Source organism: Tinamus guttatus, unplaced genomic scaffold (assembly GCF_059628265.1).
Source record: "Tinamus guttatus ecotype Peru unplaced genomic scaffold, ASM5962826v1 Tinamus_guttatus_pri_ptg000650l, whole genome shotgun sequence".
Lineage (NCBI taxonomy): Eukaryota > Metazoa > Chordata > Aves > Tinamiformes > Tinamidae > Tinamus > Tinamus guttatus.
In genome coordinates, this window is record NW_028289184.1 from 486,651 (window position 1) to 512,110 (window position 25,460).

The window sequence follows — 25,460 nt, forward strand, 5'->3', positions numbered from 1 at the left end:
ATCGTCCAGCAGGTTGCCAGCTCTACCAGAGGTTCGTTAAGAGCATCGCTAGTTGCCCCTTGGCTCCTCCTGGCCCCGTAGAAGGAGGGAGCCTCCTTGCACTAGGTGCTGCTCAGAAATCCTTGAGCTGCTGGCAGAGGATGCAGGCCTGTCTTAACTATATGATCAGCTTAATTCCCAGTGGAATCCATGGAAGTCTTTAAATATAAATTGGAGTGTTGATTTGGAGACGGGAAGGATTCCAAACTCCGTCCATAAAATGGAAATCCCTCTGAAGCGAGTAATTTAGGACACCTATGCTCAAAGCACTTCTGCCATGGTTGAAGGCAGGATCTCTTTTATCTCAGCTATCATTTGCATCCAATGCCGAAACCTGAAGCAAATCCTGCAGTTTCTAAACCTCTAGGCAGATGTCTTGTATGCAAAACCTTCAGTGCCTCTTTGTAAGTGTTAGCCGTGAATGTCCTGCTGTTGGCTTGAAGAAGTTATCTTCTTGTGTCCGATTCCTCAGGTGCAATGTTAAACATTGTTCAAGATTCAGCCCTGCTGGAAGCCATTGGCTGTCAGATGGAAACGGTAAGATGGTTTTTGCTTATAAAATTCTTATTGCTTCAGAAGAAAATGTGTTTTATCTGCTACTCTAAGTTGTTCAGTTACTTGCTTTAGATTTGATCTTTCTTATTTTTCCACTGTATTTCTGAGTTCTTCTTGGAAAAATCTTATGATTGCTTAAAAGTGACTTTCAATTTGCAGAACAGTGGCGAAAATAACCTCTTCAAAAGCCACAGCCGCACGAACAGCGGCATCAGCATGGCGAGCGGCGGCAGCGCAGAGCCCTCCACGCCGGACAGCGAGCGGCCGGCTCAGGCTCTGCTGCGGGATTACGGTGAGGAGCTGCCTGTGTCTGAAACGCTGCCGGGTGTCTCACGTTGGGTGTCACTTCTCCCGCCTTGGCCAAACCCGGGTAGGTTTTGGCCAACGTGTCAGTGTGCCTGGGTGTAGGGAACCCCAGGTGAGCAGCTCCAGAGCGTAGTACTGGATCGTACCCGTACGTGCCCTTTAATTGCTTCGTTCTTAATCCTATTAAGAGACTCTCCTGGTACTGTTTTTGAAAGTAAGAAAAGCTTAAAAGCTTCTGAAGAGGCGTTAACAAACTGCTTGGCTTGGTCTGTTTTTGAGATATTAGATTTTTGTGAACAACACCGGGATAAGCCTACAGCAAGCATAAATTAACTGCTGGCCTGGCTTTTTTGGCGCCTTCTCTTAAACTGGCTTTAGAAAGAATTTGGGCCAATTCCTCTTTTTTTTTTCTTTTTTTTAATACAAAAACAGAATGTTTGTATATGTTATTTGCTTTAGCGTGAGAATATTTTTATTAACTTTGGTTTGCAGTGTCCCGCACTGTGCATTTTGGAGCCCTTGAAATAAAATCCATGTTTTACTAAATCTGTGTGTGTTTAGCCAGCTCTGTTTGGAGATCCTGGAATCTCACCTTCTCCTTTAATCTCTAGTAATTTAATTGATATTAACCAGCTGAATGCCCAAACATACCACTGTTGTTTGTTGCATTGTAGCTATAGGTGGAAAAATCAGTTTTTGTCAACCAAAATTGGATTTTACTCTTTAGCTTTCAAAGTAATGGAATGAGGGAGATATCAGGAAACATTTAGAGTATTCTAGGGATTCATGTAAATATATTAGTGCTGTCCCTGCAAAACCTATTTGTGTGGAAAAGTCAAAACGCTGTTTTTCAGCACACGACTTGCATGTTGAACTCATTTCGTGTTCCAGAGGCAAGTGCTTTTGGCATCTCTGTGGATGTAAAATATTCACTTGTGATGTTCAAAATTATTTTTTATATACTTGAGTTATTGGCTCTTTTTGAACCATGCTATACCTTGAAGGATTCATTTTGTAATATATTGACCTGTACTTTTGAGTTGTTAATTCATTTTACTGGATTAAAAAAAAAAAATCCTGGTCACACAAGGTAAGGCTGTAGGAAATTTATGAAAGCAATTTCTACTCTTTTGCTAGATGTTTGAAGGGAAAATTGAAAACCAAGGTGGTCTGTTCTTACCAGTTAGCTCTAGCTGCCATATGCATGTGCTACCAGCACGACAGAGCAGTGCATTCTGCTCCTGGGTGCCCGGGGTGAGGATTGGGCTTTCGCCAGGATAACGCTTGGCCTTGATAGTTCTTCTTACAAGTAGGAGGTCATTCAGCAGTTTGACTCTAAAACCTGGTTAATTTGCCTACTTGCAGTCTTTAAGTATAAAATTCCTAGTATTTTGAAACTAAGAACCATGGATACTAAAAACATGTTTTCTGTTTTTGATTTTGAATTCTAGAGGTGCAAGAAAATTAGATGTTGGGAAATAACTGTCTTTTTCTCCGGGATTGATTCTTTCTGTACCTCCATTTATAAATCTAATGTTTTTTCTATACCTAATATTTATTAAGGGTTGTGGGTAACTTCTGGCATAGATATTCGAAGTTACGTATATGCTATTTGTACGTTGCTGATGCTCTGGGATTGCCAGAAGTTACAGTGGCAAAATGTGGAGTTGGCTGGTGGCTGTTGAAGTCATGGTGCTGCTGGGACCAGCAGGTCTTTTAGAGCAAGAATTCAACCACGTGCAAATAGCAACTCTAGTAAAATGTTTTTCATTGCTTAAAAAATAGGTTTGAGAGAAGAAGCCAGTCTGAATGTAGATATATATAATATGTTGATATTGCATATCAGAGAATTAGCCTGGGCAAAAGTGATCAAATTTCTAGCTTTTGGATGTGGGTAATTTTAATTAATGTGCTTATTGTGCCTGCTTTGGCTTGTGCCTGTGCTCTGCTTATTGTTACTAATGCTTAGTTATTTTCCCTCCCTGTGGCATGTGGTATTGGGGTTATATCCTAGCTCTTAATACAGATACGGCGGCGGGACTGCTGATCCGCAGCATTCACTTGGTAACCCAAAGACTCAACTCCCAGTGGCGGCAGGACATGAGCGTCTCCCTGGCTGCACTCGAGCTGCTCTCTGGATTGGCGAAGGTGAGAGGAGCCGTCTCGTGCGCTCTGGCCTTTCCTCGGTGGGTGGCTGTAGTCCTTGTGGGTGAATCAGGTCACCAGAGAGCCCTCTGCCTCCGAGGTGGTCAGCAAACCTTGTGTTCGGACGCAGCAAAAAGGGAAAAGGGCTGTTAGAGAAGCACCTAATGTTACCCTAATGTGGATGCTGAACTGCTCAAGGGGTGCGTGCCCTGAAAATGCCTCTTGACTCTATGTCACCTATATGGTGGCTTGCTCTGATAAAAGTGACTCTCGTGAGTTTCTGGAGTCCGGTGAGGCAGACACAGAGAGGCTTTAAAGAAAGCAAACAAGAAGAAAACCTCAGCGCAGAGCAGCCACAGTTTGAGATAAGGAGCGTGTCCAAGGCTGCTTTTGATGAGCTAAACCAATAGCTCCCAATTTTCCTCAGATTTCCATGCATGTTGACACTTTTTAAAATAATTTATTTATTTTTTAATTTATGGGAGATGCATCCAGAATACTGGGTTATGTTCTGGGGAAGGGAAAAATGTGCCCTAAAGCGTCCAGCGGGCAGCCTGTGGGCTTGGAGCGTTACAGGCTTTGAGCGCAGTGTGAGCCGCGAATGTTTCCCGCGGAGCCAGGGTGTGTCCGGTCCGAAATGGCTCTTGCGAACCAGATGTTCCTGCTGGTAGTTCACGGTCTGGAACCTGCCAGGGCAGCACACAACCTCAGTGCCCTTTCTCTTTGGTAGCTGTACCTGCTTTTCCCCTCCTGTGTGTCACCCTGGCAACAATCTTCTGAACTTGGAAAGTTACGCTGTGCATCTCCGATAGGAAGGTGTTATCCTTCCACCTAGGGCCCTTATCTGCTCGAGCTGCACCACTCTGATTAGATTTTGGCACTCGGAGCTGCTGCTCACGTTCCTCAAATTGGCGGAGATTCGCCCAGTGGGGGAGAAAAAGCTGGGGCCCTCTTTTGAGGAAAAGGAAAATGCCTCTCCCGTCGTGGTGATCCAGCCCTGGCTGTGGCACCCGCGGGCTCCAGGCTCAGGGAGGTCTGTGGGGCGGGTGCCTTTTCGGGGAGCCTGGGCTGCCTCACTGGGCTGCTCGCTGCGCCGTGCCCAGTGCCGTGCCCGGCTCCGGCTGCCGGCCTGCTTGGGAGCAGGAATTCCGCAGGTCGGGTCTGCATCTGGCTGCGGGATCTTGTGGAGCGCAGCGCAGAACCAGCCTTTCCCCCAGCTCGTGGCAGAAGATTTTGTGCTGCAGCTAGAGCCAGGATAGCTTGATTTTCCTTTTTCTTTTTTTTCTCCTTGGTGTGCAATGAGAGATACTGTGTCTTGTTGATATTATCTCCCCGAATTCCTACCGAAGTTAACTGTAAATGTTGTAATCTTTATATAATTATCATGCACCAGAAGTAACTCTTGTTCTGGGATATTTTGGACTGCTCTCTTTCCTCTTAAGTGGCAAACTAGCTGCGTAAAGGGCTCATCATCTCTTACTGCCTAACTACAGAGCAGAGATCTGATTGTGCTTAGGACCTTTGGAAGCCACAATTTCCCAATTCTCAAAGCCCTCTAGGTTTGGGGCTGCCTGTGTTGTGTGTTTACAACACCAGGTCATTCCTGGGATTTAGTATAAATTCAAAATCCTGTTTCCTGCTGGCAGCAAGCTGCTCTTCCTCCTACCTTTCCAGTTCCAGCTGCTGTCACTGTTAAGTTTTATCCATCTCTTCAAGCTGGCATCATGACCAAGCCCCACTGTTTGTCCCCTTTCCCTACAGCTGCCTTTAGAGGTGCTTCCGTTGTGCGTCTCCTCCGCGGGGACCCCTGGGCTCACAGTGTCTCCTTGCTCCACGCAGGTGCAGGTGGCCGTGGAGTCCGTGGATCGCCGGCGCGCCATCAGCTCCGTGTGCAGCTACATCGTGTACCAGTGCAGCCGCCCCGCGCCGCTGCACTCACGGGACCTGCACTCCATGATCGTGGCCGCCTTCCAGTGCCTCTGCGTGTGGCTCACGGAGCACCCCGACATGCTCGAGGAGAAGGTGAGGCTGAGCCGCGCCGCACTGCAGAACGCCTCTCTGTGCTGCGTTCAACACTGCTTTCTGTGTCACAGTTTTTCATTTTGTTTTGGATGAGAATGTTTTTAGCTGTAGAGTTACCTTTCATCCGTAGTAAAATAAGAAACCATCTTTCTTCTTGTTTTGTGAACTTGAAAATAAGAAAAATTGAAATGGAAAAAAAGAAATTGAAAAGCATATTGAAATGGAGGGTATGCCTGCTGTAGATAAACCTGAGTAGAAGTCATTTGTTTTCTCAGTTCTGCCCTGCCTAAAGCAGGTCTTCTAGACTTAAAAGTGGGATTCATGTGACCCTAACATTTTGATATTCAAAGTTTATCATTTCACCAGGAAACTGAACGAGGCACTGCTCCATGCAGGATAAAATTTCCTCGGAAAGTTGGAAAGGAATAGGAAGTGATAGCCACCTATTTCTAACTGTCATACTGTTGCTAGAAATATGCCTACTTTTTTTTATTATTGTTGGTCTCCTTTTACTGTTTGTGTATAGTGATCTCTGAGTTAGATAAAATGATGTATTTTATTTCTTTATGAAATTTGGAAATTGTTTCTTGCAGTTTTCAAGATTTTTTTTTAATATACTTAGACCTTAATTAAAAGCCCTGCATATAATCTCTAAAATGCAATTCTTATTTTTAAGTGCATTTGTATTTTTTCAGTTGCACCATTTTGTGTGTATGTAGTGGAAAATATTGTGTATAGCTTCTTCCAGAGTGCTTTCTAGCACTGCATATAGGCATATAAAGGTAATTAGATGTCTTCTGTGTAAAGAAAAAATGTAACTCATATGCCAGATGTGATCTTTATTCCCGCTCTGTTAGAATAATCTTCTTCCTTTGTTTCTGAGCTCGTGTTACTTTCTTCTAATCGATAGTTTGCCATTGTCTCTGTTTGTCTTGAGGTCTTTTAGAGACTCTTGCTAGAGTGCGCCTGTTTTACGATAGTTCCTCTTGGGTTTTAGGATTGCTTAAAAGAGGTGCTGGAGATTGTGGAGTTGGGCATTTCAGGAAGCAAATCCAAAAGCAGTGAACAAGAAGTCAAGTACAAAGGAGATAAAGAACCAAACCCTGCGTCCATGCGAGTGAAGGATGCTGCTGAGGCCACGCTGACGTGGTAGGGAGTTTGTCAAAGCATCTTTGCTGTTCAGCCTGGTTTAACGAAGGGTCCCAGCCGGTGAGACCGGGGGTGGAGCGGGAATGTGGGAAGAGCGGCCGGAGGCTCCGGCTGTTTCACCCCTTGGGTCAGGTTGTGTACTTGGCCCGGGCTGTCTCCCCGCTCCCGTGCAGGAGCCGAAGGGAGAAGCGATACTCGGAGAAAGTGGAGGCAGCGGTGTCCAGCACATCTGTCACATCTGCCTTGCTGGTGTTCCAACGAGAATTGATGTATGGGGACTTATACCTGTGATGAGACAGAACGTTTAAAAAGCTGTGGAAGGGTATAGATTTTTTGTGCTTTAAAGCATGCCTTGATAACTTCATTCCCTGTGTTATGAAGAAACTGGTTCTGTGGGCCAGTTACTTTCCTTTTTGAATTTCATAACTTTTTCTGGAATTTTTAGTTGTAGCTTAGGACAACCTGTTGGGAGTTTGCAAGTCATTCTTGCCCTGATGGAGCAATTCTCTTGTGGAAATACAAATGAGCAATATGAGTGAAGGGCCATCCTCATGTGGAGTAATAAATGTTCTTAGTCTGTCATGACTTTTTTTCCTTATTTGCAGTATTATGCAGTTGCTTGGAGCGTTTCCTTCTCCCAGTGGCCCTGCCTCTCCTTGCAGCCTGGTGAATGAAACCACCTTGATTAAATACTCTCGCCTGCCTACCATAAACAGACATAGTTTCCGTTACTTTGTTTTGGACAACAGTGTCATCCTCGCGATGCTAGAGCAGCCTCTAGGGAATGAGCAGAGTAAGTTCCATGTTTCCTACTTTTTCCCTCTAGCAGAAACTCTGGATAAAGCTGCAGAATGGAAGAGCTTCGCTGAGCACACAGCTCCTCTTGGTGGTTCAGGGTCTGTTCGGAGGGAGAGCAGTTGTGCAGGTGCAAGAATGACTGTCGTGTCACTCAGGCGTGTGCAAGCCCTTCGAATGGTCCATGCCGCTGTCTTCTCTCTCGCAGTGACATCAGGGTGCTTGTGTCTGTGTGTCCCTAAATCACAGCACACGGAGCAGCGGAGTTACATCTGTGGAGAAGTCCTTGTTCAGAAAAGGGTGAAAATTGAAAGAATATAGGAGGTTCTGTTGGCACTGGTGCTCAACAAATGGATAATTCCTTTATGGTTGCGCTATTTGCTTGGTTTTGCTTGATTTATATCTCTCCGAATGTTTCTGTGGATGCTCTCAGCTCAAACGGTTATAGCTGCTTAGGAGCTGTCATAGCTTCCTGTGTGTCATCGTGTTCTATCACCGTCACCTACTGAAAAGATGATCTACTACCAAGTATCGACTTTCACAGCTGAATTTTCCTCTCTGACTCTTGCTCAAGTCTCATGTGCTTTGGTCAAGCAAAACATATGAGAAAAACCTGATGCCATTTCCATGGTGCCTTGAACTGAGTAACACATCACCCTGCATCACCCTATGAATCTTCAGGCATCAAGATGCCACTGAACAGGGTAGATGAAGATTCTCTTGTGTGCTGGCTGCATTGGAGACAAGTGTTTGTTAGATCTGCTGATCTGCATGGGGGCATTTTCCTCCTCTGTGGACAGGAAGGAGTCTAGAGCCTGGTCTTGAAAGGGGAGGTTGTGCAGAACTCACTCTCTGTTCACGGCCAGAGGCTGAGAGGGGAGTCGCGGTCCTGGGCTGTGGCGCTGGTTGTCCCCAGCCTCCCCAGAGCCCCTCGCTGCACCCTGTGGCAGGGGCTGCGGCCGGAGCTGCCGCTCGGCTTCGCGGCTGCCCGCGCCTGGGCAACGCGCTCCCCGCCACAACGGATCAGCACATGCCACATCAGCTGGACCGTTCCCCTTCTCTTGCTGAGTGCATTACTGAAGGATCCTGGAAAGATCTTATACCCTGAAATTAGATTAGCTTTTTTGCTGTACAGAACTTGCTCACAAATCCTCTTTACATTACAGGATTAATGGCAGTAATGTGCAAGTACCTCAGAGCACTTTTGGGGCAGGTCCCTAGGTGGGTAGTTTGGGGGTGATGCTCTGCTGCTCTGGCTGCACATGTGCCTGGGTGCCTGTGGATGGGAGAGAAGGAAGCAGACCGGTGCTCCCTGCCGTGGGAGGGAGATTGTCCTGCTTGCTGCCTGCCAGGAGCCTCTGCAGGATCAGAGGAAGAGTTAAGCTTGAAAATGAAACCTCTGTGATCATGACTGTGTTTCTTTCTGGTTAAATTATTGCTTAGTGTTTGCAACTTAAGAAGATGATATATTAGTTGATTTTTTTTTCCCGGTGTGCTTTGCAGATGAGTCTTTCCCGTCTGTCACGATTTTGATCCGTGGGACATCTGGAAGATTTGCATGGGCGCAGCAACTCTGTCTTTTGCCAAGAGGAGCTAAAGCAAATCAAAAGGTCTCTATCAAAGCCCATAAAGAAATCTTTAACTTAGAGATGTGCAGCAGAAATTCCACTAATGTGAGACAGCCCCGCAGAGCTGGTGATTATGCATTAAGGCTGAGCCATGGGGCCGTTAGCTGTAGGTAATGTGACACATCTCTGGTGACTCTTTTTGACTTGTGATAATATCCAATGTAGGTTGTGAAAGTGTCTTAACTTCTAGATTGTTTGAGGCAGGGAAAGCGCGTCTCCCTTCTTCTCAAAGCGTCTCCTGGGGTTGTGTGGTGACAAGGGTGTAGTTGTGACGAGGGTGCCGGCGTTGCAGCGCTGGTGGCAGCGCCGTGCTGGGGAGAGGTGTTGGGCAAGGCGCCTGCAGCACAGGGAAGAGCCTCTTTGTGAGCTATGAGGGGCTGCAGAGAGAAGAGCGGTCAAAGCCACAAAGCCCTGGAGCAAACAGATGGCTGTGACGTGCCTGACAAATGGAGAATTCCCTCCTGTCAGAGCATGGATCTTGGAATGGCTCTAGGCAGGAAAAAAAAAATCTTGCTTTCAAGTAGAGCCTCTAATTGCAGTTGTTTGGCAGAATACAGCCTTCTGCATCATCAGAATGTCTTGGTTTGTAAAGTTCTCTCAATCTTCCAACTCTTTGCATGTCTTTCTCCATAAAATAAGGAAAATCCAGCTGTGGTTGGAAAAGGCCCTGTTGGTCTCAGCTGTCATTGTAACGTTGGGGCAGAGGTGGCCTCTGCAGAGCAGGGCTTGGGCACACGCTGCACTTCAGTGCCTGGGGGCTGCCTTGCCCCTCAGCAAACTGCTTTGCTCAATATTCTCAACCCAAGGGGTTGCCACGGGGCCGTGCTTGGCTGGTGACCTCAACGGTTTTAAGGGATCCCTTCTAAACTAGAGGGATTATCTAACTCAGTGTTAGAGGTTTTGCTCATTTGGAAGCGTATTTGATGGTGAAGTTTGAGATACAATTAAAATTCTCATCTTGCTTGGACCTTAAGCAAACCTACACCTCAATTTTTGTTTTGTTGCTCTCCTTGACAGCTTCAACTCTGAGAGTACCATCTAGAACATGATGTAGTAACCGGGTCAAAATTAAGATATTAAAGTATTAAGATAGATGAGAGGAGCCTTTTCCCTACTCTGTCAGTGAGTCTCCCTGCTGCTGTGTGACAGTGCTGCGTTCCTCTCGCAGGATTCCTCTGCTTAACTTGCAGAGATCATTGAAGTTAGTAGGGTTGCATGGAAGGCTTCCCAGGCTCATTCCCTCAAGGAACTGCCCCCCAACACAGTGAGAATGGGGATTATTCTGCAGATGAGGTGTGGGATTGTAAGCTTGCCATTTTGGGGGGCTTTGCAACTGTTCAGTGGCGGGCAGAGTTCATAGGCTCCATGACTGCAACCACCGAAATGGGTAGAGCTGCATCTTCTGTTTAAAATCAGACTATAAATTTTAAATGAGTCTCTACTACTTTTTTTCCTCAATAATTTTGGTGATAGCGCTCAATAACGGGCTAGTAAATTTGTGGTGACAGTGGGGAGGGGAACACTTTCCATTTATAGCAATAATGTGTTCTCTAATGGCAAAGCTTGGGATGTAAAAATATCGTCCTGTTTTAATCACAGACTTTTGTACCAGAGTCCCGACCAGCTCCTAAAAACGATGTTGGACTGAGATACAGTGTGAAGCACCGGCCGTTCCCTGAGGAAGTGGATAAGATTCCCTTTGTGAAAGCCGATTTGAGCATTCCCGATTTACATGAAATTGTGAATGAGGAAGTAAGTGGTTTCCAGTCTTTGACTTTATTTTGCTCTTCCCTCTTTTGGCTGTTCATGAATCACACACTAATTCCTTACTGTAAGATATATTACTAATCCATCTTGATGGAACAAGAGACCCTGCAAACTGATGAAATCTCCGCTCTAGCCATGGAAGATGGCGATGCCGAGAACATGATCTTGAGGAGCACTGCTCCCGAGCTTTGATTCCAGATCAACACCCTGTACTGCTCTGAATAAGCAGCTAGAGTTTGTTATTTTACTGCTGCTTCTGGGGAAATGGAAAGGGCGTTTGTGAGTCCCCTGGGGAGACTTTTTTTTTAGTTTGATGGTGCCAAATGCGCTGTAGTTCCTGTAAAGGGCACAGGTTGTTCCTGGGCTTGCAGCAGATCTCCCTGCACACAGACTCGCAGGGTTTCCTGCGAGCGCCCCGGGAAGCCGCCCGGCTCGGGCACGTTCAGCAGCGGCCTCGTGCCGTGGGGCTGCTCTGGGGGCGGTGCACTCAGCTTTCCGTGTCTGCGCCGTGTTTTACAGCTGGAGGAGCGGCATGAGAAGCTGCGGAATGGCATGGCCCAGCAGATAGTTTTTGAGACTTCCATAGATCAGAACAGCGAAGAGGAGTGGCGCAAGAAAAGCTTCCCCGACCCCGTCACGGAGTGCAAGCCCCCAGCCGCTGCGCAGGAGTTCCAGACCGCGCGCCTCTTCCTCTCCCACTTCGGCTTTCTCTCGCTAGAGGCATTGAAGGTGACCTCCTACTTCTAGTGCTCTGCCCACGGTCCCGTTACACGTCCAGTCTGGCCAAAGAGGGGAACTTCTGTGTAGCTGGTGGGAGATGTTAGTGCTCTGGCAGCTGCTGCAGTCTGCTCAAAAAGGCTGCTCAATTCCTAAGTTTCCCAGGATTGGGATCTGGGTCGTGACGGATGGCCCCGAGCTGAATGTGCTCTGAGAAGGAGCCGTCACCCTTGAGTTTTGCAGTAGATACGTAAGCTCCTGTCACCATTCCAGTGTTTATACTGGAAATCATTCTTCCAAGCTGGGCTGGGTCAGGGTCCTTCTGTAAGCATTTCTGAAATACTGCTGTGTTCAGCGTGCTGCCTCGGAGACCGCAGTGCTGAAGTGATGCTTCTAGTTTGTAACCACCTAAGGGTCTCTACACAGTTTTTATAGAGTCCCTTGTTTTTTGTCTTTAAAGTCAAATAACGGCTCATAGAGAGAAATCCGCATTCCTGAATTTAAAGTCTCCATCGTACTTGGGGATTCTCCTTTTTATCTGTTGCATTTTTCTTTCATAAGGTGTCAACAGTAGTAGAAAATGCAGCTTTTGCCAAAACAAGAAGTCTAAAAATGCTTAGTATTTTAAATATAGTTGTTATATAAATCTTATTAATAAATACAAAATTAGTTGCGATGTGCCTGTATAAATTTAATATTCTTAAAATCTCTGCCTGTTTTACTGCAGGAGGGGAATGTTCTTTTGAGCAAACTGTTAGTATTGTTTTACTTGCAAAATACCTATTTTCTTATTTAATGCAGATAGTAGAATGCAACAAATACAAGTTCTTAACTCATGTTACGTTTGCTGTTGCAAACATATATTACATCAGAAATGTGTGTCACTTCACGCTTAAAAAAGGGAAATTTGTTACTATTTTCATGGATTATTTTTAATGTTTTCAGACGGAAAACGTTATTTTAACTATTGAACTCTGCTTGTTCGATAGGAACCTGCCAACAGTCGTCTACCTCCTCACCTGATTGCACTTGACTCTGCTCTTCCTGGTTTTTTTGATGACCTTGGCTATTTGGATTTATTGCCATGTCGCCCTTTTGATACAGTTTTCATTTTCTACATGAAGGCAGGCCAGAAAACAAGCCAGGAAGTAAGTGAAAGTGTTCAGTGCTAATGAGTCGATACTTTCCCTTGCTAATAATCCTTGCATGAATAAAGCAGCACTCCTGATGACCGAAGCAAAGTGCTGTGGAACTTGGGATTTTGGGCTCTGTTTATTTTCTACATGAGCTGCAGTAAGTGCCTCTGTACTCTTCCTGATAGATAGATAGCAAGCTTTAACAGCCTCACAGCATTTCTAAATGTCTTTATGTACTTCATGCTACAGATTAAAAAAAGAAGTCACAGTTTGTTGTAGCTATGAGCAGTGTCCCAGTAGCTTTTTTTGATTCTTATTTTAAAAACACATTAATACATTGAAAAACTTTCTACAAGAAAGTATTATTGCTTTATAACTCTTTACATAATACTTTTTGCTTTCAAATGTGATTAGTCAGGTTATTTGTCTAAATCTAAGCCATGATTTCTTTAAACAGTGACCTGGAAAGTCACTAAGTTAAGATGACCTAAGGGTTCATTAGAAAGAGAAGTTTCTGGAATACCTTCTCATTTCCTACATAATTCTCATAGTAAAATGTACAAGATAGCTTTTACTCACTGTAGTGAGTAAGTGCATGTTCAGTCCTGCCCCCAAACCTTTGCAAAGTCTACTTCAGAATTTAATCTCATTAAAATAAATAATAATTTAATCTAATTGAGCTTTGAGGCCTGATCTCTCAGTCTTTGTATATCATGTGCAGGTTAGTAGTGATGAGATGATTGTCTCCTAAAATCCTCCTGCAGATCTACCGCAGTGTAGCAGTGGTATCTGTCCAGATGTTAATGTGCTTTCTGCACCGAGCAGTTATGTGTTTTAGTCCTGATAACTGGGTAAATCTCAAAATTGCCACTTGTACTAGCTTGATTAAGTATTTTATAGGTTTCAGCAATGAGGACTAAAAGAGACAATCTAACTGAATAGAGAATTGCTGGACAGGATGGGGAATGTTGGGCATCAGGACCTGGCCTCCCTGTGGTTAGCTGTGGCAGGAGAGTTTGGAGTCCAGACTTGCAGATTTGGCTATATTGGGGCAAAACCAAACCAGAGACACAGTGGCGGGGGAAGAAAAAAAAAAAAAGGGGGGGGGGGGGGGAATAAAGAGGAGCTGCTTCTTGGAGTGTCCTGTATATCCCTCGGTACTGCCTTTCGTTTCAGATCCTGAAGAACATGGAGTCTTCCAGAATTGTTCAGCCTCACTTCCTGGAGTTCCTGCTGTCTCTTGGCTGGTCAGTGGACGTGGGGAAGCACCCGGGCTGGACTGGGCATGTATCCACGAGCTGGTCCATCAATAGTTGCAGCGATGAAGAAGGATCTGAGCGAGGTAAGACATGGCTAATGCAGTAACCCTAAATTACAATGCTTAGGCTCCTTTAGGAGACAGTTGACTAACTCTTCTGGGTGCCTCTTTGAGTGTTTGCACATTTTTTGAGGTTCATTTGCTAGAAAAGTTTATTTAAATATAAGCATTAGAGTAAATTGCAAATCAAAGCAATAAAATGTCTGTGCATTTTGTTGAGAGGAGGTAGTCTCAGCAGCAAACACCTGTATTCCATATTTTTAACTGTCTCAGTGAATCCATTCTATAATCCAAAGCCTGTATGAAGGTGATACCAGGGATACACATTGTGCTGTCTGCTGTAGCAGCAATCGGACTTTGAAATATTTATGATTTTTAGTGTTCTGTAAGTAGGTTAAAAGGAGACCTTGACAAATGTGTTAGTCTGATCATCACGCTTGGTAACAAGTATTGTAAACAAATTGGTGTTTGTAGGTCATGGTGCTGGCAGCCCGCACATGGCTCTCCTCCCCTCCTGCTTAATTTGCTCTTTTTTTTCCCCTACTGAAGCAATTCTTTTCTGGTCTTGTCTCGTACTATCGTCTCCCCATTCTGTCAACCAACATGACCCTCAGGATAGTGTTCTTCAAGCTGCTCTTGCGCTGTGGTGACCTGCAAGTCGAGTAGTTTCTACACTGAGAAAACAAAGTAATCAGATTATCCACAGATTGTGCTTGTACCCTCGCCTTGATTCCAGTGTGGTTCATGTCTGGCAGCTTCTTCCCTGCTCGGAGTGCCCGAGAGCTTTTCATGGTGGTCCCCTTCTCTTGTGGCCCACACAAACCCTCACGCAGGCTGAATCAGCTGCTGTGATGCTGTTTTGACAGCTTTAATTTTGAGCTCGGATCGGGTGCAACACTGTTAGCGTCTGTGTCTGCAGCTTCCCAAGCTTCTCAGGCCTTCCCTTAGGGATGCTCTCACTGATCTTCACCTATACCTATGGCCAACTAAAGGCTTTCCAGACATTCTGCAGAAGCCTTGAAATTTTTGGGCAAGGTTAGAACAGAGGCATGGGTCTGAACAGCTCATTGGGGCTCCAGAATGCCCAGAGCGTGGCTTCGTTTTCCTCGGAATACCAGAGGTACCATTAGCAGAGTGGAAGCACAGATCTAGCAGGCAAAGGCTAAAAGGCTGAAAGGGTAATTTAAGGAAGGCTTGGGCAGCCCTGTGAAGATTGCACCCTCTATTTTCCTCCAGAATCTCATCTGTGGCTTTACCTGCTCTTTGTGGATGGCTCTGATGGTAAAAACTAATTTCAGGACTGTAGAAGAGTCTCCAACAAGGTCTGATTGAGGCTGGGGGAATTAAAAGCAGATCCATATGCTTTGAAGCAAAGAAGTTCTTAAGCAATTTGGTTGTGGTTGGGCTCCTCCTTCCTGAAAGATGTGGGCTTGGGATATCCAGGAGTGCTTCAGCACCAGCCAAGCAGCCTCCAGCTGCCGCTGCTGCCCCGGCCACGGCTCCCTGTCACTGCCCGCTGGTGTTGCTGAGGCACCGGTCCTGGGGCCCTGCTGGGGCTGGATAAGAGAAATAGTTCAGCTGAAAGACCTCACTGCTCTTCCTGGGGTGGGGAATAGGGAGGGAAGAGAGAGGTTTCTGTAGCTCAGCTCCATCGAAGACCTGCCTGTTCTCCACTGGGCTGTGTGGTCCCATCTGCTGTTTGGGGCACCGCAATGGGCAAATAAATGGGTGCTGGGAAGCAGGATCTTCCTACGCTAGCTTGGATACAAGAGATAGCTTTTCTCTAACTAAGCATCTGAAGGAGAATCTGTAAAACCCACCTCCAACTCTAGAACAGTATCAGTTTGCAGTTACACACGCAAGAGGCCTTTGAAAATTTAATGTCGAGCAGCTGGATGAGGATGCCTCTGTCAGAAGGAAGGGGTGGAAACAGCTACTGGATGATTTCTCATGTTGGGCGAGCTTACTGGACCGCTCAGTCTGAGGGGATTATGTTTGGAAAAGATCCTCTTTTCTACTCAGAATGCTGATTTCTTCAAGATATCAACAAGGATTTTTGAGAATGGATTTTAGCAATGAGACTTGTCTGAAACCTTAACATTTTCAAACATTTCTTCTAATTGTTTGGACCTTGTGTTTGAAAGTTGTCTTCTGAAAAAATGCATAAAATAAGAATTTAAACCTCCCTTTAACTAAACCTGGCTCTTGTCTCCTTTTCAGATGATCTAGTTATTTCAGAAGATGTTGGGGCGAGTATCTTCAATGGGCAGAAGAAAGTGCTGTATTATGCTGATGCCCTGACAGAAATAGCTTTTGTCGTCCCGTCGGCCGTGGAGTCCCTAAGTAAGATTGCAATTCCCAATACAGTCTCTCCCTTCCCAACTCCATCTGGAGCAGTTTAAGCGCAGGCAGTTTCTGAGATAACTGGCCCTTACAGAAAGCTTGGCCTGCCCCGGGGCACTGTGTCCACGTGGCCTCAGATGCTTCCCAGGAAGCAGGAAGCTCCTAGGACGTCTTCTCGAGCCCTGGGCTTGGTTCAGGCCTCAGCTGTGATAATGCCGAGATGGTGTAAATACGAGTAGCAGGTGGTGTCCTCTGAAGGGTTAGAGCTGCTTTTTCCATGTGAATATTTGGTGCTATTGACTGTTCTCTACCATTTGCTTTAGTTGCTGGGATAAGTGAAATGCACATGAATTTGATAGCATATATATAAATATATATATAAAGGGCAAATCCTCCATTGAGACACTTCAATATTTTCTCTTGCTGCTTTCCCTTGGCTCTATAGCATTCAGAAACTTTTCTTCCTAGCTCCTTTTTACCAGTCTTGTGCACTCCGGATAAATTCAAGTATGTTTTGTTTTGAAATCTTGATATATCTTAGATTTTGGGTCAGAAGAAAAAGACAAAACCTACCTTTCTTTTGCCTTCCAGCTGATTCATTGGAAAGCAATGTCTCTGACCAAGAAAGTGACTCCAACATGGATCTGCTGCCAGGGATACTGAAGCAGCCACCTTTGACACTTGAACTCTTCCCCAATCATACAGACAATCTTAACCCCTCTCAGCGGGTAAGGCAAAATTTGCCTTGAAAACTGGCATTCACGTGTGTATATATATATGTGTATGTTTTTGCAGGAAACGCTGGCAGTGCTATTTCTGCTAATATAGCATTTGGTTTCTTAGTATTTGGAGCTGCCCTTTCCTGGCCACTGCTCTCTAACAGCAGCTTCTGGTCTTGCCAACATTTGCATCTGCAGTAGGAGCCTGCAAGGTTACATTGATCGAATATAGACTTTAAATATGCAAAGTTGTAAAATTGACATGCTAAAATCTTGGAATGCAGGAAGGAAAAATGTTATGATGCATTTACAAAATATTTTGCAAATTGTCGTGTAATCCATGCCTCAGAGATGTAGCGTGGATAAACTGGGAGGCTTTTCATGTCTATCCGGTTTCAAGTCCCATTTTATAGTTGCTGATGTGTCAGTTATGCCTGAAGATCAAGCATGAAGTTCATTTTCTGTAGTAGCAAATCTATAGAAGCAGAAAATCATGAACTCTGTAATGGTTTATGAGGGATTTAACTATGCATTTCTTGAATACAGTTCTCTTCCAGTGTGCATTTTGTTACTGATGTAGGATCTTGGAGAATGGTCGCAAAAGGATTTTTTTAAGATAAATATTGTGTTAATCAATAAATCTAATTTAGGTGTTTGTAGTTGCCTAGATGCATTTTTATTGAAGTTGATGCAGAAAACAAATGCTTGTGTCAACACAGTAAAACTGGGGCAAATCAGTGTAAGGTGAAAAGCACCCCAGTCAGGTTAAATAATTTTATCAGGTAGGAAAGTTAGCAAGAAAAGCTGTGTTATTTTGGGCAGCGAGAACATTTGCTCTGAAATTTTGAAATTAGAGCATTTTAAAATGTTCTAATAAAAGTATTGTTCACAATGGTAACTTGGTGCAGGCACTGGTGCTGCAGCAGTGGCATGGAAGCACCCTAGTGTTCACGCATGTTCCCTGGCCCCTGTAGCTATGGAATTGATTGTGGCTGGTTATATGCCACAAAGCCAGGGAGGGAAAAATAGTTGCTCCTCCTTTTAATATTAAAAGAAATAAGAGGCTTTTCTCTAATTTACGTTGAATGAAAATTCAATGTGTGGCAATGCGGCAGTGTGAGAACTGAGGAGCCGCAGATCATGACGCGGGTGCTGGAGGCTCTGGCTGCCCCCGTCTTGCGCTCACCATTGGGCACTGCTCTTCTTCCCGTGCTCTCCAAACAGCTCAGTCCAACTTCCCGATCCAAGAGGGCACCTCAGGGCCGGACCATTCCACCAATGGGACCTGAAACCAAAGTGTACGTGGTCTGGGTTGAACGTTACGATGATATAGGTGAGTACAGCTTTTGACTGTTCACTAATATGGCAGAAGACAGGAAACAGAGTATAAACTCAGATCCTATTCCTTATATATAAAAAAAAAAGCTAAATTCTTATTATTTCTGTAACTGACACTAAAAGATTCTAGAATAGTTCTTTGACACTCAAATGGTGATCCATGGGGTGTGGATGAACCACCAGCATGTGAGACTAGAGATTTAGCCATCAAGCTCTGGCAATGCGTGTGAAATGTCCTCATGCATCTCACGCATCATCTCCTTAAGCTCGATGCACAAGGCTGTTGTGCGCGCCGGGTGAGATCCTCACAGAACAGAGTTGTTCTTCCTATTGAAAAATTACTTTTCTGTCACTTATTTTATCTTGGACAATAACTTCTGTGCGGAAGGAATCATCATTCTTGGTTTGGTGCCTTTGCAGCTTTCTGTGTTGTTCTGTCTCGCGGGGGAGCTCATTGGTGCCGCTTGTGCATGGGGTGCTGTGCACGGCTGGGTTCCTTCTGCGCAGCTTCCTTGGGCAGCATCCCGCTCCTCGTGCTAACGCTGGTCTTGGCTTGCTTTGTGCTCCTTGACTCTCCACGTTGCTGGGTAACCCGGGAGGAGGGATCCAACTTTCCCACCGCGTGGTCGCCGTTGCATGGGCCAAGGGCACTTGTCCTTCCAGGCTTGAGAAGTCCTTTGTCCCGAGGAGTTTCTTGCATGTTGGTTCTAGGCCTGTGTGCCCAGGTTTAGCTTTATACAGCGAAGTGTCTGTACTGGCCTAGCCCAGTAATATATAAAATACTGGCCAGTAACAGATACCCTTTTTCTGTCTCTGATTGCTAATCCTGGTACTCTGGTAGGAAGCAATCATGAAGGGGAGAATGAAAGAGAACTTTCAGACAGCTCTAGGTCTGAATTTCCTCCTTCCCTGCGCAGGCCTGGCACAAGGCGCTGCTCACCCCCAGCTCGCGTGGCAGAGGTCTGCCCAGGGACAGGGGGACACCGAGGCCCGCAGCCTCTCTTCCTTGTCTGCGCTGCAGGCCAGAGGGTGCTGCTTGTGGCGCTGGGGTTCCCTCAGCACCTCCTGGTGACCCGGGCCAGCTAGCCGGGCAGGCCGTGCCTGGGCTGCACGATCTGCTTGTCTGCCGTCTGCAGCACCGAGGGCATCCCTGGGAGCTGCGCTCAGTGAGTCCCTGAGAGCAGTGCGCTCGGCAGGGCCTTTTTGAGGAGGACTCTTGAAAACGGCTCCCAGCCCAGAGGGAGTGTGGCTGCTGGCTCTTGCTTCTGCCTTTGTGCTCGTGGTCCCGCTGAATCTGACCCTCGAGCTGGCGCTTGCTCCCCTGCGCTGCGTGCTTGCCCAAGGACTGCCTCCTCTCAGCGCGCGTGCAGGATCCACGTGCTCTCCTGCTGCCAGGCCCAAGGTCCGTGTACGCTCGGCACCCCCGTCTGACAGCAGAGGGGGTTCCCACTCCCTTCCCTTTGTGGAAGAGGTGCCGGGGCTGCCCTGCCATCCGCGCCATTTGTGCGTGGTTGGTGCCATCCCTCTCAGCTCCTGCCCGGGGCAGGCGGATGGCATCTCCCAGGAGCCGAGGTCTTCGTTCTCCCTGCCCCTTCGTTATTTGGGGACTGGTCACAGAGCAGCAGAGGGTGGTGGGTTAATGCTCACGATCTGCAGAGACTGGATTCAAGGAGTGATGGGATAATTTGCTAGGGCAAACTGCTGCTACCTCGAGAGGCTCCAGGTAAGGGAAGGTGTGAGCAGCAGCGTTGTTCGGAACACCCTCCCTGCAGCTGGTTCTTGCAGAGAGGAAAGAAAGATAGTAATAATTTGAAAGCTTTATCTGTGGGTGTGAAATAGTCCAACTTCTTCCTGCTTTTTCCCTCCCCTTCGGAGGCCTCTGGAGATGGGACCTTGGGACTGTGTTCAGAGAGTGTCCCCTAATCCGTGTGGCCCAGTAGCTGGGAGCTCTAGGCCCGCTGACGCTAAGAGAGTCAGGGGCTCCGATGGCGGCTGTGCGGGAACACCCGCCCCGTGCTGGGAATGCCGGGGCCTGCGGGTTCACCAGCCATAAGGGATCCTCCTTGGTACCATGGGGAAAATAAACTGGCCTAGTTAAACTTCATTCTGTGCATCCTCTTCTTTCAGAAAACTTTCCCCTCCCTGATCTGGTGTCTGAAACTAGCACTGGTGTAGAAACCACAGCAAATAGTAGCACTTCCCTAAGGTAAGGCGACTCTTCTCCTTTTCCTGCTGTTTTGTTAAGAAAGATGTATGATTTTCCTCAGCAGATTTTTTTTTTCAGTGGAAAAGCAGAAGGACTTTCTGTATCATGGTGATTTAAATGTAGATAGAGGAATAGCAAGTGTATGGCTTTTACTTTGTGTCCGTGACCAGCCTCTCCTGATTCAGTGCCGTGTGAGGGGCTAATACTGCAGCACCTCGAGGCGGGAAGTCCTGTCCTCAGAATGTCAAAATTCCGTGGTGTTAGAAGGTCGTAAAAACATTATAACTGACATAACTATCCTTAAGTCCAGAGGATGCATGCAGGAGTGCTGCTGGTTTAGCCACAAATCTTCTTTTGTAGATCCTTAAACACCTTAAAGTGGCCATTTTTCATCCAGACCTTAATTGAAATGCTACTATAAAAGTGATTTAACAGCCATGTTTTTTTTTTTTTTTTCCCTCCAAAGATCTACCACTCCCGAGAAAGAAGTCCCTGTGATCTTCATCCATCCGTTAAACACCGGCTTATTCAGAATAAAACTGCAGGGAGCTGCTGGGAAATTCAACATGGTGATCCCGCTGGTGGATGGCATGATCGTCAGCAGGCGAGCTCTTGGTGAGCAGAAGGCCCTTAGGAGCCTGGTTGGTTCTTCTTTTCCCTGCCCTCCTCCCTGGGAGGTGGCTCGGGGCTCGGCCTGAGCCTTCCTGCCGGCCGCGGCCGCTCCACGGGGCGCTGCGGGCACCGGTGCTGCCGAGGAGCAGGCCGAGCCGTGGCGCCCCACGTTGTGCGGTGCCGCGAACTCCTGCTCCCATTATGGTACTGCAGCGCAATCCGGCTAATCCCAGCTAGTGGAGACTAGAGGAAAGGACAGGGCCTGTGATTGCAGTGTGCAGGTAATCATAGAATCCTAGAATGCTTAAGGTTGGAAGGGACCTCTAGAGGTAATCTAGTCCAACCCCCCTGCACACGTCATATACCTGAAAATCATGTATCTGAAAAGTACACGGTGTGGAGCTCTTCGCTGAAGGGGGTTGTCGGGCACGATGGAGCACAACAGAGACGTGCCGGAGCAGGAACAGCAGAGGGAGCAGCTCCGTGGCGTGTGGCTGGCGGCCCCACTCCGGCCCCGTGCGGAGAGCAGAGCTTCCCACGTCCCAAGTGGAGTGGGAGACAGGGAGAGGGCTGGGGCTGCGGTGCTGGAGGGGAAAGACTGCCCTGGAGTAGAAAGAGAGAGATCAGGAATGTGATCCTCATGCTTAGGAGTGAGAGCCGCAGATGCTCGTATGTTACTCGACTAGCAGAGGGTGCTGCTGAATTTCTGGACCATGTGGCATTCGCTGTTTGATCCTTGCATTTTAGAAACAGGATAGTGGTGGAAAGCTGCAGGCCCTGCGGATCTTCTTTAATGTATTCATGAACGTTTTAACCGAATATGCAGGCAAGTTTCATGCATTCGGAAGGATGTGTGTGGCGCCCAGCTATGCCGAGGCCCCGGCATGGGTTCATGTCTTTACCTTGAGTATCTGTGCTATTATCACCTCAGTTCCTAGAAATCTCACTCCAGTAAGAGCAATTTAGCAAATAAAGTGAAACAAATAAGCAAACATCAGATACTTCCCCCTTAAATACAAAGCTAATATTGGAGGGACCAACTGGGGTGACTTTTGTGTGTTCAGTTCAATGATGGGCTTTGAAATAACACCAGGGAATTCAGCTGGTGGCAACAGGCTGTACTGAGAAAGAATCAGGTGCATTTTGCTAGGCTTGTTCTGCTTTTTTTTCCATGACATCAGGAGTAAAACATACTGAAATCCATCCCCCCTCCAAGCTCAGCACATGCAGTTTGCCTGCTGTCAGGAATCAAGTTGCCTAAATAAGGAAGATAATTTGTTCTGCTTGGGAAACAGCAAAGGGGTTAGGGAATATTTTATTACAAAGATGCATATAAATTTAAATTCAGAGTGAAAGAGGAGAAAATCCACTGCCAGCTCTGACTAAATGTGTTGGCTGCTTCGATTCTGAGCTTTCTGCCCCTGTACGCGTCAGTGCAAGTTACGGCAAGGCAATCAGCAGCAGCAGAGCAGCGATGGGGAGGGAGAACTTGCTCCAAGCCACAACCCATGAAGTTTTCCCTATTCCCCTGCGCAAGGGTTGAGCGGCTCGGTCATCCCTGCAGCACATGCCCTTTTTTCCCTGTTGCCAGGGCTCTGAAGGCTCTCCCGCCCTTACTCAATGCCGCCTCGGAGCCAGCCCGAGCACTACAGGTCCTCGCATCGGGTGGCCCCGGGCCTTACGGGCACCTTCCCATCTGGGCGAGTGGGAGCTGGGAGGCTTGTTGGCCCTCTTGGTGCTCAGGGAGCTTCCCTGGCTCTGGGATGGCAGAGATCCTCCTCCTCTTCCTCCTCCTCCTCTTCCTCCTCTTCTTCCTCCTCCTCCAGAACATTCAGGGTACAACTGACTCCGTGCCTTTCTTATTCCTGTTTCACAAAGAAAAAAAACATGGGGGAGAGAAAAAAAAATACACTTCTAGAGACTGTGACTATCAGCTTAACTCCTTGTGAACACAAGTTCCTGATTTGGTGCTGCTGATCTTTTTTCCGTAGATTTCTGCTGGGGTTTGAACTCACAGCGTCTTCCTGCTGTAAAACCAGCAAAGGGGGATTAACTGAATGTATTTAAACGTGATTCTTTTTTTTCTTTTCTCCCAGGTTTTTTAGTGCGACAGACGGTAATAAATATTTGTCGGAGGAAGAGGCTGGAGAGTGATTCCTACAACCCCCCCCACGTCCGCCGAAAACAGAAAATCGCAGACATTGTCAATAAATACCGCAACAGGCAGCTGGAGCCGGAATTTTATACCTCGCTTTTCCAGGAGGTTGGGCTCAAGAACTGCCACCCCTAAGGCCGTTTTCCTTGCAGGACAATTAGATCAGAGCTTGGTGGCTACAGTAATGGAAACAGTTAAACAACGACGACAAATTTCTTCAGCCCTCCGGAATTCAGGAATCGTTTTCTAGCACAGGTCAGCAGATACCGTGTGGGAGCAACAAGGAACGAATCCAAACCTAGCAATTGGGATTCTGGCTTAATTCACCCGCCCTCCAAAGATTACTTCATTCCAGTCTTCCTGGATGCTGGCGACCTAACCTCTCCACTGAATCATCTTCTCCACACTGATTAGGAATAGCATCTCGTTCTGCGAGAGCACAGTCAAAGCCCAAACATCTCTGCGTATAATGATGGGAAATGGAACGTATTCAAACCTGTCTTCAGCCACCTCACTGCACCCGTTCGTTAACGGAGAGCACAACAGGCTCCCTGCTCGCAGGCTGCCGTGGAGGCGCGCGTGGCCCCGCGGCCACACGGGCTCAGGATACCCCCCCTTCAGAGCTCCGCGCAGGAGCCTCCTCTGCTGCCTGCCAGCCGAGTTGTGAACCAAGAGGGAGAGAGCAGGAGAATTGCTCAGAACATCAGGTCACGATATTAAGAGCCGAGATGCAGGATTCACAGTTCCCTCCATGGCTGGGAGTGATTCCATCTGCATCCAAGCTTTCTGTCATACTGCGAATAAACAGAACAGCTGAAGTTACCTGACTTTCAAGAATAAGTTTTTACTAGATAAGTGTTCTTGGTTCTGTATACACAAGGTCATGACTTCCAGGTCTGTTGCAAAATGTCACTTTAATTTTAATCTCTTGGGGTTTTTTTGTTTTTTTTTGTGTTTTTTTTTTGTTTGTTTGTTTTGTTTTTTTTTAAGCAACTAGTTAAATTATTTGGAAGCGTCTGTGTCACCTATTCACAGTTTCCATAAAAGTGTAACCATCACTTGCTTTCCTTCCCCTGGACTGAAATTTGAGATTCTAGGGCTGCCGCCTGCTTGATATTTATAGCATAAGCAGTTTTGTAGCTTCTGCAGCACTTTTCAGAAGCTCCTATTAAATGGACTAAAACAATTTGAAAACAATTCAAGAGCTCTTCTTTCTTCCATTAAGTTGCCATCCCAACAAAGCCCGCTGGGAGCTGTAATCCAGCAGAAGACGAGTTTGGAGCTGCCGCGTTTCTCGCTCTCAGCAGCGGCGGTTCCTTTTCGCCCGGGTCGAGTTCCCTCCACACCACTGCTCTTCCCTCCGCTGCGCCCAGGCGGACAGAGGAGCTGCTGGCTGTCGTGCCAGGGCCGTGAGCCGGGTTCCTGCTCCTTGGTGGCTGGCAGGTCCCCGCTCGTGCTCTCTGCTCCCTCTGCGGCCGCGCTGCTCTGTGGGGCTCACGTCCCCCAGCTGCCCCGCCGGAGTGCGGCCTTGAAATGAGGATGCAGAAATTGCTTTTAAAAAGGTAAAGAGATGAAGGCTGAGGGGTTCTTTCTCTTTTAGACCACTTTTCACAGGACCAAAGAATATGTGTGTGTGTGGGGGGGAAGCTTTTTGCAAGTCCAGATTCAGTGCGAGGGGCATCACCACTGCTGGCATTGCTCCCAGGATCTTCGCTCGTGGGGCACTGCAGAGCCAGGCATCGGCCCTGGCTGCTCCCAGCTCTGCTCCCTGTTTGGGATCCTTGGTGCGAACGTGCTCCTTCCCTCGCGGTCAGGAGGCAATAGAAGAGTTTGGGTGTAAGGAGGAGCTGGGGGAGCTTCTCAGAGAGGAGGGAACATTTACAGAAGCTTTTTAATGGAAATCACAGTATCGCCAGACACTCATTTAATTTTGATACTTCTGAATTACTTTTTGCAACAGCTCTGAGTTAATTGGCTTAATTGTCTCATGGCAACTTACCTACCAAGGATGGGTACCCTGCTCCTATCTTTTCATGAGTCTTTTCACAAAGAATTAATAGAAACACAAGCCCCTACAAATCCGAGCGAAAGGACTTGCAGGATGTGACTGGAGAGGTTTTGGAGGTAGAGGAGCTTGTCACAAGGGACAAGCAAAGGCACCGCAAGCAGCTCGGGAGCTCCGGGTTTTCATCCAGATGAATCGCAAGTGGGAAAACGAAGCCACGTAAGGAAAAGCAGTGTCGGGGCGAGCGTGATGCCCAGCCCATGCTTACGTGACGCCCATGGCAGAGGTGGCTGCGAGTCGCTCCTGGGCACACGGCAAAGCTGGGAAGGGCAACATCCACAGCTTTGTTTCCCTGCAAAACTCTTGCCAATGGCAACTTAATGCACGGACACTAAATTTACCCACAGTTTCTGTGTACCTATTGGACCTGACTAATGACCAAAGCACTTTAGTCCACCGATCTAAAAGGCATGTTCAATGCATGTGTAACAAAAATAAACATACT

At 46.9% G+C, this 25,460-nt stretch overlaps 1 protein-coding gene and 1 long non-coding RNA gene across 2 annotated transcripts in view; both read left to right on the top strand.

Annotated features, from left to right (window-relative positions):
• The window catches only part of RALGAPB (Ral GTPase activating protein non-catalytic subunit beta), a 52,910-nt gene extending 29,736 nt beyond the window's left edge, over nt 1-23,174 (top strand). The window contains exons 15-31 of the mRNA XM_088536058.1: nt 512-576; nt 754-886; nt 2,915-3,048; nt 4,885-5,067; nt 6,065-6,216; nt 6,822-7,009; nt 8,515-8,621; nt 10,239-10,391; nt 10,926-11,135; nt 12,113-12,271; nt 13,436-13,601; nt 15,798-15,920; nt 16,512-16,648; nt 17,864-17,972; nt 20,105-20,183; nt 20,650-20,798; nt 22,892-23,174. Coding sequence (XP_088392184.1) covers nt 512-576; nt 754-886; nt 2,915-3,048; nt 4,885-5,067; nt 6,065-6,216; nt 6,822-7,009; nt 8,515-8,621; nt 10,239-10,391; nt 10,926-11,135; nt 12,113-12,271; nt 13,436-13,601; nt 15,798-15,920; nt 16,512-16,648; nt 17,864-17,972; nt 20,105-20,183; nt 20,650-20,798; nt 22,892-23,085 — 2,441 coding nt within the window. The 3' untranslated portion in view covers nt 23,086-23,174. The remainder of the gene's footprint in view (nt 1-511; nt 577-753; nt 887-2,914; nt 3,049-4,884; nt 5,068-6,064; nt 6,217-6,821; nt 7,010-8,514; nt 8,622-10,238; nt 10,392-10,925; nt 11,136-12,112; nt 12,272-13,435; nt 13,602-15,797; nt 15,921-16,511; nt 16,649-17,863; nt 17,973-20,104; nt 20,184-20,649; nt 20,799-22,891) is intronic.
• A 498-nt stretch (nt 23,175-23,672) lies between these two features.
• On the top strand, nt 23,673-24,213 carry LOC148592030 (uncharacterized). Its single transcript, XR_015913969.1, has 2 exons — nt 23,673-23,901; nt 23,941-24,213. It is a non-coding gene; the product is annotated as an uncharacterized LOC148592030 (long non-coding RNA).
• The last annotated feature ends 1,247 nt before the right edge of the window (nt 24,214-25,460 follow it).